The sequence below is a fragment of the Pan troglodytes genome, chromosome 5 (assembly GCF_028858775.2).
Source record: "Pan troglodytes isolate AG18354 chromosome 5, NHGRI_mPanTro3-v2.0_pri, whole genome shotgun sequence".
In the NCBI taxonomy this organism is placed as follows: Eukaryota; Metazoa; Chordata; class Mammalia; order Primates; family Hominidae; genus Pan; species Pan troglodytes.
The window spans coordinates 121,361,047-121,378,933 of NC_072403.2; the positions used below are offsets into that span (position 1 = coordinate 121,361,047).

General features: G+C 53.4%; 1 protein-coding gene across 8 annotated transcripts; it reads right to left on the reverse strand.

Moving 5' to 3' along the window:
- Positions 1–69: 69 nt before the first annotated feature.
- On the reverse strand, positions 70–12,198 carry MICAL1 (microtubule associated monooxygenase, calponin and LIM domain containing 1). Of its 8 annotated transcripts, none has more exons than XM_001153612.6 (25): positions 11,921–12,198; positions 10,139–10,439; positions 9,838–10,045; positions 9,463–9,567; positions 8,711–8,815; positions 8,446–8,601; positions 7,801–7,901; positions 6,499–6,756; positions 6,169–6,284; positions 5,856–5,982; positions 5,599–5,680; positions 4,931–5,078; positions 4,402–4,592; positions 3,905–3,993; positions 3,711–3,752; positions 3,387–3,470; positions 3,103–3,259; positions 2,726–2,802; positions 2,144–2,420; positions 1,779–1,870; positions 1,424–1,537; positions 1,205–1,298; positions 904–1,003; positions 733–806; positions 70–347 (listed from the first exon to the last, which is right to left on the reverse strand). In XM_001153612.6, the coding sequence occupies exons 2-25, from the start codon at positions 10,394–10,396 to the stop codon at positions 199–201; spliced, it is 3,204 nt and encodes a 1,067-aa protein (XP_001153612.2). In that variant the 5' UTR covers positions 10,397–10,439; positions 11,921–12,198; the 3' UTR covers positions 70–198. The 8 variants fall into 8 exon arrangements, with proteins under 8 accessions (XP_001153612.2, XP_063668636.1, XP_024213128.2 ...); XM_063812566.1 differs by having other exon boundaries at positions 1,779–1,960; positions 11,921–12,051; XM_024357360.3 differs by having other exon boundaries at positions 11,813–11,927.
- Between the last annotated feature and the right edge of the window lie 5,689 nt (positions 12,199–17,887).

Genomic DNA, 17,887 nt, shown 5'->3' on the forward strand with positions numbered 1-17,887 from the left:
GGCTCCTACACATCTTCTCCTGTCCCCATACACGCCCCCACCTCCCACCTGTAGGCAGTGTGAACGCTGTTTGTGGCAGAAACATTTTAATTGTAAACAGCAAGGCTCTCTGCCAGGCAGCCCAGATGAACAGGGGTGGCACTGTGCTGGGGTGAGGTGGTTTCTTTGTGGGAACGAAAGCAGACAGCCCACCCTTGTCTAGCCCTGGGCCCCTGTCCCCAAGGCCAGCTCGCTGAGCCTGCGCTCCTCCTGGAAGCGGATGAGGGCATCTCTCTGGTTGACCAAATCCACCAGCTTCCTCAGGACCTGGTCCTCAGCCTGCCGATCAGCAGCTGTCTTTAGAGTTTCTAAAAGGAGGAGACAAAGCTTAGAGAACAGGGAACTGGGCAGGGAAGCAGGAGGGCCACAACCTAATCCCAGCCTATGTGATTTCTATAACCCGGGCTTTGTTTCCTAAGCTGCCAAATTAGGAGGGTTGCCAACACCAGTGGTTTTCTAGCACTACTGAGCAGCACGATTTTTTTTGAAGGAGATCTTATATAAAAGCCAACTGTGCAGCTCTGATTGAACTGAAGTGAGAAGGGGCTTTGGAGCCCCCTCCTCTGGCTTCCTCCTGAATTGTCTCAGAGGTACACAGACTAGAGCATCATGCTGCTTGGTCAGTATCTGAGATCATGAGGCTTGCATGACACATCCCTGGGATGTGTCTGCTTCTCCCCACATTTCACCTACCTTCCCAGTTCATGTAGCCTCGTAGCTCCTGGTCCAGCTGCCACTGTTTCTCCTCCAGATTCAACTCCTGCACCCTGTGGAGGTCAGGGATTGTAGAAGCAGAGCTGTCTAAGGTGCCCAAGAGGCTGGAGCCTGGCTCATGGGCCACTGTCACCATCCCCTTCCCCTTACGTGATCATGAGCTCGGCCTCCTCAGCCACCAGGCTGTTTTTCTTGTCAACGAGCTGTAGCAGCTGTCCTACCCATAGTTTCTTTTGCTGTTCTGGGGAACCTGAGAAGAAGGAAGATGGGTGGGGTGATCAGGAGGCTTCCAGCCAGCACCACAGGAGTTATAGGCTTAGGGGAGACAGGAGAGCCGGGTGTCACAGGTATGTGTTAGCTGTGTGGCATAGCCACTGGGACTCCTACGGGCTGGAGCGTGGAGCTGAACACAGTGCTAGAAGGCAGAGGGGTGTCCTAGCTTGTCACTCACTGCTCTGGCGCCTCAAGGCCAGCTCCAGCTTCACGCCCTCGGCCTCTAGCTCCCTCAAGGCAGCCTCAATCTCATTTAGTCGCCGTTGGATGGTCTGAGGGGTACAAGACAGAATATCCAGGAGTCTCTAGGTTGCTCAAGAACAGAGCACTGGAGGAACTCTGATCTCAGTCTCAGAACTTTGACCCCATCAGAATTTTGGGAACCCCTGGGCTTCACCTGGGCCTTGCAGAACCTCTTCATCTCCTCCTCCTTCGCACGGCGCAGCAGAGTCCGACGCCATGTTGGGTAGTTATTCATGGTGGCTGAGGTCTTGGCAAAGGTCTGCAGGGCCTATGGGAGGGTCAGGCCAGTCAGGGATAGGGCCTGGGCCCCCTGGTGGATAGGAGTGTTGTTTGGAAAGGCAGAAAATAACCCGTGCTGAAGTGGGGTAAGCTCTGGTAGAAAAGGTAGAGGCCAGAGATATGACAGGCCAAGTGAGAAGACATTCCAAGAGAAGGGTGCAGTGGACCAGTGCAGGTTTCTCCTGTAGTGGGCTGGAGAGCGTTTGGTGGCTGCACGCTGGCCCACTCACCTGTTCCACATCTGAGTCCAAAGGCACATCTTCTTCTTCCTCTTCACTGGAGAAGGGACTCTCTTTTTCCTCCTTCTCCATGGCCACAAGAGCTAAGAAGAAGAACTGAGAAGTTCTACTGCCTCCAGCGCCTGCCCCAGTCAGGCAACAAAGAGCATGGTGGTGACGGAGGCCCTGCAAGTCTGGTAAAGACTGAATGTATGTGTTGGGGCATGGGAGGAACTGAGAAGAATGGAGCAGAGGAGAGGCTGCCACGGCCTGGGATCCCCACAACTTCCCTCTGTATTCCCCAGAATTCCTCTGCAGGAAGCCAGTGCTCCCACCCTGTCCCACCCTGGGTCAGCACATCTGTGAGGATGGGTTACCTTGAGGGCTCTGGACTGGCAGGCCCCAACCCACAAAGCTGCTCTCCAGGGCGTGGCGGGCCAAGGCGGAGCAGCTGCGGGGAGGCTTGGGTGGAGGCTCCATTTCCGGGTCAGGGGTAAGGTTAAGGGAGGACAACCGCTGGCGCTCCGGGCTGGAGAGGCGGATCTGCCGACGGGTGGGCTGGCTGGGATCTGGAACAGGACTGGCCCCCTCCTGCGAGGCTGTGGGAGTTGAGAGGCCTGGTGGCATGCTATTCTCACTTGGTGTGGGGAGCTCCTGGAAAAGCCACCATGTGGTCTGGTCAGTGACCTGCCCAGGGTGGAGTGAGGTCGGGGGGTGAGGCTACCCCTTCGGAGCAAAGGTGAGCCTTGGCATTCATTCGCTTAAAACCATTTACAGTGTCTGGCTGTGTTTTAGATACTTGAGAGAACAAGAAGTGTAAGCAGACAGGCATCCCTGCCTTCACAGAGCTTACATGCTAGTAGAAGAAGACAGTCAGTTACCCCCAGCAAAGTGCTGGTTTGACGAGACCCTCTTCCTCTTCCCATGCCCCAATATACATACACGCCTTCAGTCTTTACCGGACTCTCAGGGCCTCTATCGCTGCCTTCCTCTTTGTGGTCTGGCTGGGGCAGGTGCTGGAGGCAGTAGAAATGTCCTGGAAAGGGTAGAGAGGGGAGGAGGCATCTGGTGTGGGCAGCCCAGTGCCCAGACACGCAACAGTTTATGAAGGAAGGTGGGGAAAACAAGACAGATTTGCAGGTGAATTTCTGCCAGCCTCCTGTTCCTCAGAACCACACATCTGGAGCTTTGCAGGGGACAGAGAAGACCCTGAGCTCAGGAGACCGAAGTGCCATCTTGAGCCTGTTTCCATCCTGTGCCTCTCTACCTCAAGCTCTGTGTCCCCCAAGCAGGGCCAGGCCCAGAGTCTCTCTGGAGGTCTCCCAGGCCCACTCACCATCTCCTGGGTGCTGCTCATAGCCACCTGGCCACAGTGTGACCTCACAGGTATGGCAGCGGAAGCAGCTCCGGTGGAAGAAATGGCCGTTGACACAGAGGCGTTCCAGGACATAGAGGTGTTCCCCACAAAGTGCACACAGGTCCCCAGCACCGGCCTGCGTAGACCCCCAGGACACAGGGTCAGGTGGAGCCAAGGCCAGCTCCAAACTTCTTTCCCTCCCATGAAACGCCCCTGCCCTGCCCTCCCCAGGCTTCTGCCTGCACACGAAGCCTGGCTCTCACCTCCTGGTGTTGGGATGGGGGTGTCAGGGGTACACCAGGCTCTGGGTCAGGTGGCACCTCAGTACTTGGGGTCTCGGCCTCCATCTAAGGAGGTAAGTGCTCAGGCAGGGAGGGTAGAGGGGCAGGGCCAGCTGGGAGGGGATGCGTACAGATGAACACAAGGGGCTGAAGGGAAGGGGAGTGAGACTAGGCAGGGAAGCTGGATGGGGGGGTTATAGGACCTGGGGTGGGGAACAAGACATGGGATGAGAAATAGGGAAGACAGTACCGGGAAAGGGGATAAAATGTGGGGTAGGAGACCGACCCACCCCTGCCTGCATTCACCTCCAAGCGCAGCTTCTTGCCACCAGCATCCTCTGCATTTTCCTGCAATAAGTCCTAACAGCTCTAAGTGTGATGTTTTGAGCTCCCAGTCCTCCCCACTTTCTGAATGTCTTCACCATCACCCCAGGATCTCCACTGGGTAACCCCCTGCCCACTCCTCCCTGCTCAGCTCCAGCCCTGCCTAAACTCTCCACCTTGGCCCGGGATCGCTGCAGGGTCCTCTGAAGTTTACTAAGGAATAATACAGCACTGGAGGTCCCTGGGGAGGCCTGGCTGACAGGGCCTGTGGGGAGAGCCAGGGCATCAGTGTGGATGGGGGGTGCCAATACTGTACTCCCAGAACAGACAGACAGTCACTCTCCAACCCAGAAGGACACCTCTCCCAGGCTGGCCCTCAGAGGGCACCTTCTTCGTCTTACACACACACACACACACACACACACACACACACACACACACACACACACACACACACAGAAGGACACCTCTCCCAGGCTGGCCCTCAGAGGGCGCCTTCTTCCTCTTTCTGACACACACACACACACACACACACACACACACACACACACACACACGGCACCTTCTCCCTCTGTCTCACACACACACACACACGGCGCCTTCTCCCTCTGTCACACACACACACACACACCTCCCCATCCCAGTTATCCTGCCCGCCTTTCCTTCAGGTCACCTGGGCTGTGGGCCGTGCTCTTGAAGGCACTGTGGAAGTGGCTGAGGTAGGCAATGAGGCCCAGTGGGTCACTCCCTGCTACCACGGCCTGTGCAGACACCACCGGTGTGATGCCCAGCTCATTCTCCGCCACCTTTAGTGCCCAAGCAGTTGCTTCCAGAGCTCCCAGCCCCTGCAGCTCTGAGGGTTCCCTGTGGGATGTCAGGGAGAAAAGCCAACTAGAGACAAGAACCTAGCCCCACTGAGGGGAGGAAGGGCAGCAGGAGGGGAGGGACAGCAAGCAGCAGCTGGGGTACAAGAAGGCTTGAAGGTAGGTGTGTAGTCTCTGCTACCCAGTGCCCAACCCAGTGACACTACTCCTGGCTTTGGGGGCCTGTGCCATTCACAAAGCTCTCCACTATCTGAATGCATTAGAGTCTCACAAGACTGTCGGCAGATGCAGGGAAGCACAGTGTCTCTAGGATTCAACTGGATATGCTAACTCCTACACTGAGATCATGAGAGAGAGGTGGGTCTGCCAGGGACTCACAGCAGGCCAGGCTGCAGCCGGTGCACCAGGGCACACAGAGCTAGCCCATCAGCCCAGGAGGAAGACAAATCGGAGACGTGGACTCCCGGGTACCCAGCTGTCTGCTCCTGGCACCAGCGTAGCAGCTCCTCCTGGGTGCCTGCTGACCCTGGGAAAGAAGGCTGCGCTGTGCCCAAGGCCCCCTCTGCCCATCCCAGGCATATAGGGAGCCCAGCTGCTGCATGTGGGGGTTCTGTAGGGGAGGAGGAGTCAGGGACCCACCTCTACTAGGGCACCAGCCTAAAGCTCACTATCAGCAGCCCTCCATCCCAATTCTCTTTAAAAAAAAATCTCTTTGGAATAAAGTAGAGGAGTGAATAAAGTGAAATCGCAACTGGCCACATAGAGGGCAGCAGACTAAACTGGGGGCAGGGGAGGTTGCCCGCACCACTATGGCTGTAACAGTGGTTCAAACACTAATGCGCTTACATTCAGACTGGCAGCCAACTGCTGCCTGTGCGGTGCTGCCCCTCCGTTCCTCCAGCAGGCCCCCAACCAACCCACCAGCCAACAATGAGTGCTCCGGCACGCTGCTCCTGTCCTGAGGCTGCAGCTGCTTTGCGGGGACCACCTGGGCCTCGCTGGGTAGTACATATTTTGGTCACCCCTTGGGAGGAAGGACTGCTCACCGGTGGCTGGCATCCCTGTATCTGTCTTGTCGTTGTTCCTCTGCACAGGCTCCTTGGCTAGCACATCATACAGGTCTCGTACCTAAGGCAGCCCCGCTCAGGTCTCAAGGCAGGCTGGCCACACAGCCCCTGAGTCCAGGGGTAAGGGCCTGCCGGGGGTAGGACTGACCCCAAAGGGCAGCGACTGGGCAGGGAAGGCCTGACCTGGGGGAAGGGGGTTGGCTTGGGAAGGCTGGTGGGTGTGTCAGGGGTCTGACCTGATTGGGGGTCACTGCCCGGAGGTTCAGGTTGGGGTAGCGGGTGGCTGGGTCCAGCCCATACTGGGCCACATTGCGATGCATGTTTTCTGGGGACGTCTGTGACAGAAGCTGGTACAGGCTCTCACTGAGGGGGTGAGGGTAAGGGGCAGGGGCATGAATGGGAGGGTACCTGTCAGCACCCACCCCTCAGGAACTGCCAGGCCTTTTCTTCTGCCTATTCCTCCGTCTGTTCACCCAGCACCCCTGCCCCTCTTCCTGAACCTTGTCACATGTCCTGCCCTGCCCACATCCCCCTGAACTCAGGTCTTACCGCTCAGCCAACACCTCTAGGGACTCAGCACCCTCTGCCCACCGCTTCACCATCCAGGCTGCATCAAAGGCTGCCAGGAAGCCCCGTGCCACTCCAGTGCCCAGGGGCCAGAAGGGCTGCAGTGTCAAAGGAATAGGAAGCAGCTCAGGGAGAATCCAAAAGGCACATCGCAAGCCCAGATATCCACCCAGGTCACAGCAGAAGGGGCTGTCCCCACACCAGGCAGCCCTTAGCTCCTCCCCTCTGCAGGCAGACCTTTTTATCCCCTCCTCCATACTAGGCAGCTCCCTCCCCTAACCATGAAACCCCTGTGCCTCCTGAACCCCTCACCTCCACCAGGCAGTCCCCCACCAGTCCCAGCAGCAGGCGGGCGCCATGCTTCTCTTGCACACGAGCAGAACTCTCTGCCCGCATCATGCTCGTGAAGTCAAAGGCAGAGACATCAGGCTGCCCATGGGCATCCTGGGCAAACTCTAGTTTCCCGAGCTTGCCATGGGTTGCAAAGTCAGCAGCTGCCCGGGCAAAGCGCTGCAGAGCTTCGGGCACCACATTGGCACTGCCCAGCAGCCGATCGGTGTCTGGCCAGTCCTGTATGGTCAACAGAGCAGAACCTCAGAGACCTCTGAGAGCAGGGTCAGTGGGCCAGTGCCACCCCCTTGGGCGCAGAAGGTGCACATCCTGGGGCCCAGAGAAGGAAGGGGCTGCCCTAGACTACACAGCAGTTGAAGGCTGAGCTGGGACTAGAATTCCAGCAGCCTGGAATTCTCAAAGCCCTTTCTTCAGCACTCACCCTGCTGCTGGGTGTCCCAGGCTCTGTTCTGCCCATATCATTACTGTCATATACTTGCCACAAACTCAAGAGCTTTAGTTTGTCCATCACTTAGAGACAACATGCCTAATTTATCAGGGTACTCATGAGAATTAGATGAGAGATGCAAATTTAACTCTCAACACAGTATCTAGCACATGGTAGGCACTCAACTAGTTCATTCATTCAGCAAATACATACCCAGCGCTTACTATGTATTTGGCACTGTTCCAGGTACTGGCAATTAGCAGCAAGCAACAGACAAAGAGACAAAAATGCCTGCCCTCATGGAGCTGACACACATCTACTGTGGCTGGTATAAGGTGTTTAGCCCAGAATATGATTCCTGTTGCCTTGCCTTGTAAATCCCAGGGGAGAACTTTTTTTTTTTTTTTTGAGACAGAGTTTCACTTTGTTGCCGAGGCTGGAGTGCAGTGGCACAATCTTGGCTCACTGCAACTTCCGCCTCCCAGGTTCAAATGATTCTCCTGCCTCAGCCTCCTGAGTAGCTGGGATTACAGGCGCCCGCCAACAAGCCCGGGTAATTTTTGTAGTTTTAGTAGAGATGGGGTTTCACCATGTTGGTCAGGCTGGTCTTGAACTCCTGACCTCAGGTGATCCACCCACCTCGGCTTCCCAAAGTGCTGGGATTACAGGCATGAGCCACCATGCCTGGCCAAGAGAACTTTTAGAGGTAAAGTTAATGCCAGGACAAAGGCAGGAGAGGACGGGGTCCCCACACCCAGGTGTCAACTATGTCCAAGCCTAGCCTCTGCCTCCTGGGGCTCACCACCCAGCCTCTCCTGGCCAGGACTGGGCCTCACCTGGCGCAGCACCCCCAGCCGCAGCAGGCACTGCTTCTTGGCTGTCATCACAAAGTAGTGGGTGTCATCCTTGTAGTACACAATGTTCTCCAGATCAATGCCTGGGGGTACAGGGCAGGGGACAGTAGATATGTCTCCTGATAATGCATCACCTTCCCTAAACATCCCAACATGGCCTGACCTCTGAGCTGGGATCCCAGCTTAGGCTGCAGTGAGTGCTCCACGCATAGAACCCCACAAGTTCTGATGACACAAACAACCATCTGTCCCAGGCCCAGGAGGCCTGAGGACTTAGAGCAAAGAGGGAAGCTTGGAGGGGGGTGGCATTTGGGAGACCTGCACCACCTGGTCGCATGGCAGTGCAAAACCAAAGTAAACAGAGGCACCTTCTTGAAGTACCACTTAAGCAAAACTCCCATACACAGGTTCATCTGTGAGAGATTCCAGGATTTTTCATGCTGGGTGGTCAACTAGGGCTGTGCTTGCTTAATCCCTGAGGGGACAGGTTCCTTCTCCTTTGCTGCTGAGACCAAAAAAACAGAAAAGTGTGGAGTTCCTTGCAGTGAGGACAAGTTTGGAAGGCAGAGGCAGGAGCCAGGCCACAGTCAGGCGGGGGAGGGGAAATTCAGCAAGAGGGTCCCTGACCTGTGGCTTTGAGAAGGCTCTGGAAGAAGCTCTGGTTGTAGATCCTGGCTACACCACTGATCTCCGGCACCTGTGTCTCCTCCACGGTGCGTCCATTCACAAAGTTGGCTGTGATGCCAATGGCCAGTTTGCCTCGCATTTCTCGAACTTTGAAGCCTAGAGGTGGCGGTAGGTGAACAATGGCAGGAGGAGGGGGTTATAACAATCTAGAAAGGCCCAGGATGTGCCAGAGATGCTGGCTTCTTTGAGGGAAGTGATCACTCACCTTCAGGGACGAATTTACCTCCTGCAGCCGAGATAAGGACGTCAAATTCATAGTTGGCCAGCTGGGCAGGGGGGTTGGGTTGGAGCTGGGCATGCCAGCCACTCCCTAGGGCAGGGGGTATGAGAGGCACAAAGGTGTAGAAGTCGTAAGAGCCCCTATACTCTCAGGACAAACCAGTGAAATCATCAAAATGTGTAAAGGACTCTCTGGTTTAGAAAGCAATGATATATTATCTATCAGATTACACCTTCACAGCAGCTATGGAAGGCAGGTGAGGAAGGAAGTGTTATTCTTGTTTTGCAAATGCTCAATCTGAGGCTCAGAGTGGCTTGCCCAAGGCCACACTATTAGAAAAGGAGACTCCTGGCTGGCATGGTGGGTCATGCCTGTAATCCCAGCACTTTGGGAGACCGAGGTGGGTGGATCACTTGAGGTCAGTAGTTCGAGACCAGCCTGGCCAACACAGTGAAACCCCGTCTCTACTTAAAAAAATACAAAAATTAGCTGGGCATGGTGGCACATGCCTGTAATCCCAGCTCCTCAGGAGGCTGAGGCAGGAGAATCACTTGAAACTGGGTGGTGGAGGTTGCAGTGATCCGAGATCATGCCACTGCACTCCAGCCTGGGTGACAGAACGAGACTCTGTCTCAAAACAAAAACAGAAAAGGACACTCCTGGCCCACCCTTTTTCAGACACTGGCCAAGTTCTTGATGGGGGAGGGGGAGATTCCAGGGAGCATAGAAATACTTACCCTTCCTAGGAGGGGGCTGGAGGCCAGTGAAAGTGACACCCCAGTGAATTTCCACCCCCAGCAGCAATGCTACCTTCAGCAGAAGCAGCTGGAGCTGCCGGATGCCTGGAAGGGAGAGGACATTAGGAACAGGGACCCTAGGGCAGCACAAGCTCCCTATGTACCAGTGTGTGCCTGGTCAGGGTCAGACTGGAAAAGGTCTTAGCAATCACTCAGCCCAAAAGCCCATTTATAGATGGGGGACCTGAATCTTCAAGGTCACCTGGCTGATACGGATCTTGTCCACTTCGACATTTGGCTGGCCCAGCATTTCCCCACTGGCCTGCCTCTAGGCCCAGGCTCACCCGCCCCTCCAGGCCACCACGTGGTGCTCACTGATGTGGTCCAGGGTGCCAGTGCAGAAGCGCCCGTAGAACTTCTTAGCACCGAGTGCCCGCAGGTCGTGGATGGTGAAGGGCCAGAGGTGGAGCACGTTGTGGCGAGAGAACTTGGTGCGCTTTTCCACCAGCACCACTCGGGCCCCCAGCAGCGCCAGCTCCACAGCGACCCGCAGCCCGCAAGGTCCAGCACCCACCACCAGGCACTGTGAACACACAGGGCAGTGAGGGCATGGCATCCTGTCCCTCCTCTGACTCCCCGCATGCTCCACACCCCATCCCAGGCACCGTGTATCCACCTTGGTGCTGGTGCAGGCCCGGCCCTGCTGGTAGACAGGCTGGCCTGCTCGCTTGTCCAGCTTGGTCCACAGTGACTTGGCGCTCCAGTAGTTGAGCTGGTCCTTGATCTTGTGGTACTGGGGCAGCCCCCCACCGGGTTCCAGCCCCAGGGCCCCACACAGCTCCTGGAAGCTGCTCAGCACGTCCTGGCACAGCTGGGCCTGCAGGAAGCTCTCAAAGTGGGCATGCGCTGGGTTGGTGGAGGTAGGTGAAGCCATAGAGGCCTCCTGGGGAGGGCAGCAGCTGGGCAGAGGCGAGTGGCTGGAGAGGTGGAAAAAGAAGGGGAAGAGGCTGGAGAACAGAAGAAATAAAAAGGAAGGGGAGGCGAAGAGAGCAGGCTGGTGTCCCCAGGGAGCTCGGGATTCACCAGTGATTGGCTCTGCTCCTCCCAGCCCATTCCCCTGCCAGCATCTGCTCCAGAGACAGCTGCTATCCCGTCCACTCCAAGTGAAATTTGCCAAATTTGGAAGTGAAAAACATTAGTCTTGGGCACAGAGGGCACATGGGACACCAGGGGAGCCTCCAGTTCAGCCTCCCTGTCCAGGGATCTCCAAGCCCTGGGGTAGGAATTCTTAGCCTGCCTTCCTTAGGCCTTGGAATCAGGGCGTGCGGGGATTTCTTAGATGTGGAGAGGACAGAGCTGCCTTTGCATGCAACACAGGGACAGATCTGATACCCACAACCCCAGCTGCTGAGCATACATCCTGCCCCATCTCCCTCCAAGCGTCCCTGTGCCGGCGCCCCTTGATGGCCTCAGTGCCACGCTGGGTGTGAGAAGTGTCTCATGGCAAGGGCAAAGTTTTCCTCAGCACTCGTGCTTGCCTCCTGACAGAGAAACAGCCTCTGTCGGCGTAGGTTCCACTTCCCTCCACCAAACTGCCTCAACAAACGGCGGGAGGATGTTGCGACTGACTGGGGAACGGAGGCCTGGGTCTATTTCTGACGCACTGTGGTCAAAACACTTCCTCTGTGAATGTGCCCTACTCCAGGGGGCCGTGGGTAGGGCTGGGGGTCGACCGCAGCCGGGTTCGCCCCTCCCAGGTTCCCCCCTCCCTGATCGACCCCTACCCCGCCCCGCCCCCTGTGCGCCCGGGCGCGCTCTCCCAGGAATCTCCGGAGACAAGGCCTCGCTTTGTCGCCCCCTCCCACGCCACCTGAAGAGTGCCCGAGGGGGTTTCTCACGCGGGGCCCAGAAGGGATCAGAGGGTATGGAGGAGGCGGGTGTCCACGGCAGCGTTAGGGAGGGTGAATGGCAGCAGTGGGGGCAGGTCCCTGAGGCTCAGGCCCCTCCACCATCCAGCTGCCCCTCCGTTCCCAGCCCGCCGCGCCGAGACAGGAGATGAAAGCCTCCCGCTGCGGGTGGCCCGGACGAGGGCAGACGGAATCTCATGACGGAAGGGCAAAGATCTTTCTTGGGGGTGGAGGGTGGAAGGAGGAAGACCTCGGCGAAAGGGGAGAAAGGAGCGACCCAGCCTGGAAACGCCAGGACAAAGGCTGTGAGAGGGGTGGAGCGGTCTGAAAGGATGGAGAGGGAGCTGGACCGCGGGCGGCAGCAGTGGGGGTCCCCGACACTCTGGACGGCAAAGTCCGGACGCAGGGTGAGCAGGGCTGGGCTGAGGGAAGACCTGCCTGACCTGCCAGGCGTGGTTCCCGAGCGACCGCAGCTGCATTTCCCCGGAAGCGCACCCCACCTCACCCCACCCGGCCGCGGGGCTCGCAGCCGGATCCGCTGGACGACTTACCGGCGGCTCCGAAGCCGGGAGGGGCCGCTTCCTGTTGGGCTGGCAACCAGGTCTGAGCGGGTGGGAGGGCGGGGGCAGGGGCGGGGGCGGAAACGCCGAGATCGGGCGGGGATGCTGGGATGCGGGGCGGCCCGGGGCGTGCGCCTGAAGTCGCGCGGAGTGTGGGCTTCCGCGAGGGGCGCGGGGCGCCGCCCGGGCTTTATTCGCGACTCATTAGCATCTCATTACTTCTGGATCCCTCCACCGCCTCCAGCGGGGACAGTTTTGGGCCCGCCCATGCCTGCAGGGTGGCGCCCGAGGGCGTGGCGCTGCGGACACCCCGTTCCGCTCTGGGGCCTCTGGGTGGGTCTGGCCTGTTGGGGGCTGAGGAGCTCGAGGGTCAGGGCGCCCAGTGCTGGACCGCGCACCCTCGGCTTGGGCTCCTTGCCGGTGCTTGCGCGTGCAAGGCTAGCTCTTTCCCCGCGGCAAGGCGAGGACCACCCGCCCCCGGCGCGGTCCCAGGTCCGCTGGCAGCCTCCCAGCGCCGGGCCGAGAGGGCGCTCAGGCTCCTCAAGAGGTTTGGAAAAGCCGGCGGGTCCGAGGGTGGCGCCGGAACGTCTGCGCTCCCCTCCGGTTTCCCACCTGGAGATCCACGGCCCGGGCGCCCCAGGATGGATCCAAGCGCAGAGTGCGCCTCCCATGAGAGAGGTCGACCCCTAAGCCCGGGCCGAGGGCAAAGGGCACGGATTAAAGTCCTGGAAACTCAGCAATCTGCAGCTTCCAAATGGATATGAGAAGTGAGAGGGAAGGGGATGGCGGGGCGGGTTAGACCACCACTAAGAGATGGGGAATGGGAGGGGTGTGTGGAAGAGAGACCAAGTCTTCAAAGAATGCCTTAGAGTGAGGACCCACGGGACTGTCTGCTGAAAAGGGCTGGAGAGGCCTTTGGGATCAGCTTCGTCGTATTCCCGATAAGGAACAGCGCCTAAAGTGAAGGGACGCGTCCAGTCTTTCAGCTAGTTAATATAAAAAACATCGTCTCATTTATTGACCGTCATCCTATGAGTATTACCTCAACATCAGTGCTTGCAACAGTCCCATTTTACCAAAAAGGAAACTGAGTCACAGATGTTCTGTGATCTGCACACAGCAAGTGGCAGAGCTGTTTGGGGGCCCAGGTCTGTCGGCTCCACCACCCCAGGGTTGACCCAAAATGACGCATGAAAGGCTGGCATTATAAGATGCTGTTTCTTGTTTAGAGGAAGTGATACTGTTACACTGGAAGCACTAATAAAACCCAGGAATAAATAAGAGGGTTGCTGTCCTTGAGATCCAGAGACCATAAAGAGCTGGGAGGGAATAGGGCTCTCCCTTTATTCTCACTTTGCATTTCATCTGGAAAATATCTGAGACCCAGTAAGACCTGAACACTCACTGTTCCCAGCTCGAGCTGAGAAGCAGGCAGTGGGACGAAAGCAAGGGGAAATGCCTGTTCTCTGCCAGGAGAGGCGAGGGAATTCAGCCAGGTCACGCTCAGAAAACTAGGGCAGCCTCTCAGTTGGGCCCATCCTAGCTTTTGAGTGACACGTCATTTGGCTTGAAATGAATTTGCCGAATATCAGACACACCCATATTTAAATACATGGTGTAAAAACGTTCTAAAGTCCACTACAGCTGGTTTACCCTGGGCTCCACCACCCCAGGGTTGATTCAAGATGATGCGTGAAAGACTGGCATTATACGAAGCTATGTCTTGTTTAGAGGAAGTGAACTGTCACGCTGGAAACACTAATAAAACCGAGGAATAAAGAGGAGGGTTGCTGTCCTTGAGATCCAGAGACCATAAGAGATCCCGAGACAGTCCCTGGCTTCTAGAATAATCTCATTTCCCTTTCACTAGCAGATGGTACACAACTAGCCGCTCCACTTACTACAACTACAGCGGCTACAACTAGCCGCTCCACTTTGCAAAGGCTTAGTGGGGTCTGGCTTGACTCAATGCCTTTTGCCAAGCAGGGTCATGTGGCTCTATGAATGACACATCATAAAATTTGTCTTTAAAGAAGATCAGAGAACAATAATGAGTTCATCAGTGCTAAAAACTGCTGACTTGAAGTTTCAACTTATGCTAATTAAATACTTAACATGGGGGCATAAAGCAGCAGGGAATACATTGTTCTGGAATCCAGAAGGTCTGGTTGGATTCCAGCTTTGCTTCACGCTAGCCTAGTGTGACCTTGGATGTCACCAACCACACTTCGTCTGCCCATCTCTAAATGGAGGCAGTTTAATTACTCAGCCTTCTCAGCCCATTTCTACTCCAAAATCCTATCATTCAATGCTGTCCTAAGAAATGAACAGACTAGAAGACCCAAACCAAGTTCTACTTAGAATTTCTTCCAAGAAAAAAAAAAAAAAAAAACTCTATTAAAGCTATTTATTAACCACAAGAATTTCTCTCCTTAATTAGAATCTTGAGTCATGATTCAAATTATGTGTATGTAGAACTAAAAATACTGGCACAATCACATTGGCCAATTCATATTGGATCAAATAAGTGGGTGACACATGAAGTCAGTTTAAAAAGAGTCCCATTCTAAGGCTGGGCACAGTGGCTCATGCCTGTAATCCCAGCACTTTGGGAGGCTGAGGCGGGCAGATCACCTGAGGTCGGGAGTTCAAGACCAGCCTGAGCAACATGGAGAAACCCCAACTCTATGAAAAATACAAAATTAGCCGGGCATGGTGGCACATGCCTGTAATCCCAGCTACTCAGGAAGGCTGAGGCAGGAGAATCGCTTGAACTCGGGAGGTGGAGGTTGCGGTAAGCTGAGATCGTTCCATTGCACTCCAGCCTGGGCAACGAGGGTGAAACTCCGTCCAAAAAAAGAAAAAAAGGAGTCCCATTCTAATGTTTTTGCAAACGGTAAAACCTAGCAGTAGCCTAGGTTAAAACCTGAGCCATTAAGACAGGATCCTCCTTCCTCTGCCCCATACCATATTCTGTCACCTCCCAATTTCTTATCTCCTGGGCCCAGAAACTGGGTCCCTAGTACTGTAGGTGACATGTTTAAGTCACCTGTAATATGGCTTTGTACCTGCAGGCCAGTATCTTCAAGCAACAAACCCATGGTCCTGGGCCGGGAAGCTGTGGCTGCAGTATAGCCAGAGACAGAGCCCATGATTTAAAAAGTGACATCTGTGCCAAAGGTGTAGAGAGTGCCATGAGAGGATGTGACAACATGGTTTGATTGAGGTTAGAGGACAGATGAGTAGTCATGAATCAGAGTGGGGGCAGACAACTTTCAAGGCTGAGAAACCACCTGCCACAAAGCCTTCAGGCAGGAAAGAGCTGGGTATGTTTGGGGAACACCAAGGAACCACGTGACTGGAAATGAGAATGGGGAAGAGGGTCCCAAGAGGAAGTTGGAGATTTTATTCTAAAGGCCAATGGAAACTCTGTAGAAGGATTTTAAGCAGAGCAGAGACACGGTCATATTTATCTTAATAACTAATGCAAATCCACTCATTTAGCAAGGCACTCTGTTTGATGCTAAGCTAAGGGTACAATGGTGAGCCCAAACAGATCACCACTTCCAGTGGAGAAAGCTCAGCAGGAGGTGGTAGAAAGGATCAATCAGGTCTTTGTCAGGAGTACAGGCAAGTGACATGGTATAGTGAGGATGGGAGAAGTGGATGGAGTCAAAAGATATTTCAAGGTGAAACTGACATAACATGGCCATGAATTGGGTGTGGGGGTGAGGTGGGCCCCTTCAAGAATGACACCCAGCTTTGTCTCTTGGCTTGGAGTGGGTAAATCACAAACTTGGGGCCCCCATTCTTTCCTATTTTTCCTTCCCACCTTATTCCTCTGTATGCTGCTTTTTACTCAATACCTTCCCCAGAAGTCAAAGCACAATTATGATTTCATAGATTCTGAGATAACACAAGGACTCTACCTTGAGAGGCTGCAAAGATTAAACACATAAATAGGTTCAGGATCAGTTAAATACTTGCCCATATTTTTGTAATAAGACTGCCTTTGCCCTTCAAACACTAAGATTATAAGAAACATTTATCCAGAAGCCACTTAACCAAACTAAAATTATCCTGACAGGTGGATTTTTAAAATATAGTTTTGTTTTTAACTCTGATTTAGTCTAAGGAAGCTTCAGTTTGACTTTTCATTTAACAAGGATACAGTCATATGAATGAACTAAAACCAATACCCAAACTATTCTTTTGGAAAATCATCTTTGAATTATATTTAAAGTGACATATTATGGATATTACAAATTCAGAATAAAAGTTCTCTATCCTGACCCCTGCTCAAATTTTTTCCTTTTTTCACACTTCACACTGAATATAGTATCACTTTTCAGACTCACATAAAAAAGCTAAGATCCCTTGCTGTTACCAAAATGTGTTTAAATTCCTACATTTTGTATTACTGAGAATGTGGGCTGAGTACAGTGGCTTGTGTCTATAATCCCAGCACTCTGGGAGGCTGAGGTGGGAGGATCACTTGAGCTCAGGAATTTGAGACCAGCCTGGGTAACGTAGTGAGACCTTGTCTCTAAAAAAAAATCTAAAAATTAGCTGAGTGTGGTGGTGGTGCATGCCTGTGGTCCCAGGTACTCAGGAGGCTAAGAGGCTGTAGTGAGCCATGATCATGCCACTGCACTTCAGCCTGTGACAGAGCAAGACCCTACGTAAAAAAAAAAAAAAAAAAAAAAAAAGAAATGTAATCGAATGAGCTTTAGTTTAAAAGCTGTTGATGTCCCATGTTTCAAGTTAGAATGAAATATATATATAAATACACACACACACACACACACACACACACACACACACACACACACACTCTCCAGTAAGCTAAAGTCTTTTGCTGCTTAATTATGTGTAAAGGATTTGAGAGCAGGATAAACTATCATGACATTCCAGCTTCTTTTAGAGGTCACTCCTTGAGAGCTGCTATTTACAAAAGGCAAGGCAAGCAGATTTTTCACAGGTCATTCCTCTTTATCTGCTATTTACAAAAGCAAGACAAAGAGTTTTCTTTCAATTCTTAAGAGTTTAGGCTTAAGTTTAGAAACTGAAAATGAAATTTTACCTTAATGCTTATTAAGGATAACAAAAATAAAACAAACCTACCCTAAACTTAAAATATCCTCAGTCAAAAATTTGAAAAAAGGGCTCACTTACAGAGGCTCCTGTTAACTAAGACATTTTCACCTTACCAGTAACTTTCATCCAACTGGCAAATTTCGATTAAGCTTTTTTTTAAATTATACTTTAAGTTCTAGGGTACATGTGCACAACATGCAGGTTACATAGGTATACACGTGCCATGTTGGTTTGCTGCACCCATCAACCTGTCATTTACATTAGGTATTTCTTGTAATCCTATCCCTCCCCCAGCCCCCCACCCTATGACAGGCCCTGGTATGTGATGTTCCCTGCCTTGTGTCCAAGTGTTCTCATTGTTCAATTCCCATCTATGAGTGAGAACATGTGGTGTTTGGTTTTCTGTTCCTGTGTTAGTTTGCTGAGAATGATGATTTCCAGTTTCATCCATGTCCCTGCAAAGGACATGAACTCATCCATCCTTTTTTATGGCTGCATAGTATTCCATGGTGTATATGTGCCACATTTTCTTACCAATTAAGCTTTAAATCAATAGTAGTGAAACACTAACATGATTATATGGTAGTTACTGAATTTCTGTAGACCGTAACTTTCACTACTATTGTTTTATGTAAAAAAGTTATAATTGTATGCAGGTGGCACATGCTTGTAATCCCAGCACTTTAGGAGGCCAAGGTGGGAGGACTGCTTGAGGCCAGGAGTTTGAGGCCAGCCTGGGCAATATAGTGAGACCCTGTCTCCACTTAAAAAAAGAAAAAAGTATGCTATAATTCCAGACATAGACCCTCAATTTTAGTCAAAAAGTTCTATTACATTAAGCAGGTCACATTCCTTAATTAG

Coding starts and splice junctions, on each gene's coding strand:
- MICAL1 (XM_063812566.1), bottom strand. CDS start 10,396: ATGGCTTCACCTACCTCCACCAACCCAGCGCATGCCCACTTTGAGAGC. Junction 8,816..9,462: donor CCAGCCCCCTCCTAGGAAGG/GTAAGTATTTCT, acceptor CCCCTGCCCTAG/GGAGTGGCTGGCATGCCCAG. Junction 2,421..2,725: donor ATAGAGGCCCTGAGAGTCCG/GTAAAGACTGAA, acceptor TGGCTTTTCCAG/GAGCTCCCCACACCAAGTGA.